At 50.9% G+C, this 1,744-nt stretch overlaps 1 protein-coding gene across 1 annotated transcript; it reads left to right on the top strand.

Moving 5' to 3' along the window:
• Nucleotides 1-242: 242 nt before the first annotated feature.
• Nucleotides 243-1,247, top strand: LOC147526014 (olfactory receptor 14J1-like). Its single transcript, XM_086630622.1, has one exon. The coding sequence runs from the start codon at nt 324-326 to the stop codon at nt 1,245-1,247; it is 924 nt and encodes a 307-aa protein (XP_086486748.1). The 5' UTR covers nt 243-323.
• Nucleotides 1,248-1,744: the final 497 nt, after the last annotated feature.

Here is a 1,744-nt window from a genome sequence, read left to right as displayed (position 1 = left end):
GGGAGTGAAGAATCTGACAAGCACTTCTGCGTTAGGAGTGCTTTCATCTGATGAAGGATTGGTTCCTGCCTCCACCATTCTCACAAACCTACTGCTGACTCCTCAGCAGCCAGTGAACAGAGACCCTGCCTTTAAGGAACATTCATCCAGCACCAGAGCTCCATGAGCAGAGCTGAAGGAAGATCTCCTGGAAAATGAAAAGAGGGGATGTGTAGCAGGGGGAGAGTGTATTAGAAGTGGTTTTGATTTTGCTCAGAGACATCTACCCTATCTTGTCACTGTCTATTTCTCCTTAAACAGGTCTCCATGCCCAGAGGAAGAAAATGTCCAACAGCAGCTCCATCACTGAGTTCCTCCTCCTGACATTTGCAGACACACGACAGCTGCAGCTCTTGCAATTCTGGCTCTTCCTGGCCATCTACCTGGCTGCCCTCCTGGGAAACGGCCTCATCATCACCACCATAGCCTGTGACCACCACCTCCACACCCCCATGTACTTCTTCCTACTCAACCTCTCCCTCCTTGACCTGGGCTGCATCTCCAACACTGTTCCCAAAGCCATGGCCAATTCCCTCTGGGACACCAGAGACATCTCCTACTCTGGATGTGTTGTGCAGCTCTTCTTTGTATTCTTCTTGTTTAGTGCAGAGTATTGTTTTCTCACTGTCATGGCCTATGACCGCTACGTTGCCATCTGCAAACCCCTGCACTATGGGACCCTCCTGGGCAGCAGAGCTTGTGTCCACATGGCAGCAGCTGCCTGGGCCAGTGGGTTTCTCAATTCTTTACTGCACACGGCCAGCACATTTTCACTGCCCCTCTGTCATGGCAATGCCCTGGACCAGTTCTTCTGTGAAGTCCCCCAGATCCTCAAGCTCTCCTGCTCACACTCCTACCTCAGGGAACTTGGGCTTCTTGTGGCTAGTGCCTGTTTAACATTTGGGTGTTTTGTGTTCATTGTGGTGTCCTATGTGCAGATCTTCAGGGCCGTGCTGAGGATCCCCTCTGAGCAGGGACGGCACAAAGCCTTTTCCACGTGCCTCCCTCACCTGGCTGTGGTCTCCCTGTTTATCAGCACTGCTCTGTTTGCCCATCTGAAGCCCCCGTCCATCTCCTCTCCATCTCTGGACTTGGTGGTGTCAGTTCTGTACTCGGTGGTGCCTCCAGCAGTGAACCCCCTCATCTACAGCATGAGGAATCAGGAGCTCAAGGATGCAGTGTCAAAAATAATGACTGGATGTTTCTAGCAGCAATAAACTGCCCATCTTCTTCTGCATATAACCCACAATTTAACTCACTCTAAAGAGCAGCTTGTCTTTGGTAGTTGGTTTTGTTTGGTTGGTTTGTAGATTTTCTTATTAGTAATAATGTTGTGCACAAAGAAACGTCGTTGTTCATTATTCACACCATTCCTAATTCGGTATCTACCTGTCGTCTGTGACCCAGAGACTCTGTAATGTCGAGCTGTGCTCTCTGTTTTATAAAACAAAAGCAAGGGCCCTGCAGTGACTGGTTTGTCCGAGATGCTTTCTCCAAGACCTTCCCTGGGGCTGCAGGGGCAGTTCCTGTGTGCAGAGGTGGAGGGGAGAAGAGTCCCAGCACAGCAACAGTGCCAGGGAGCACCAGGGCTTGGTCTTTTCCGAGCTGTTCACTTTCCAGCTCCATGCTCCAGCCTTTGTGTTGGTGTAAGGCCTGAGTGCTCTGGGACCTTGATCACCATCCTGCGGTGTGGCAGTTTGTGCCA

Source organism: Tauraco erythrolophus, unplaced genomic scaffold (genome assembly GCF_009769465.1).
Source record: "Tauraco erythrolophus isolate bTauEry1 unplaced genomic scaffold, bTauEry1.pri scaffold_40_arrow_ctg1, whole genome shotgun sequence".
NCBI classification, from domain to species: Eukaryota; Metazoa; Chordata; class Aves; order Musophagiformes; family Musophagidae; genus Tauraco; species Tauraco erythrolophus.
Note: the sequence above shows the minus strand (reverse complement) of the source record. Positions and strands in the feature narration are given on the sequence as shown.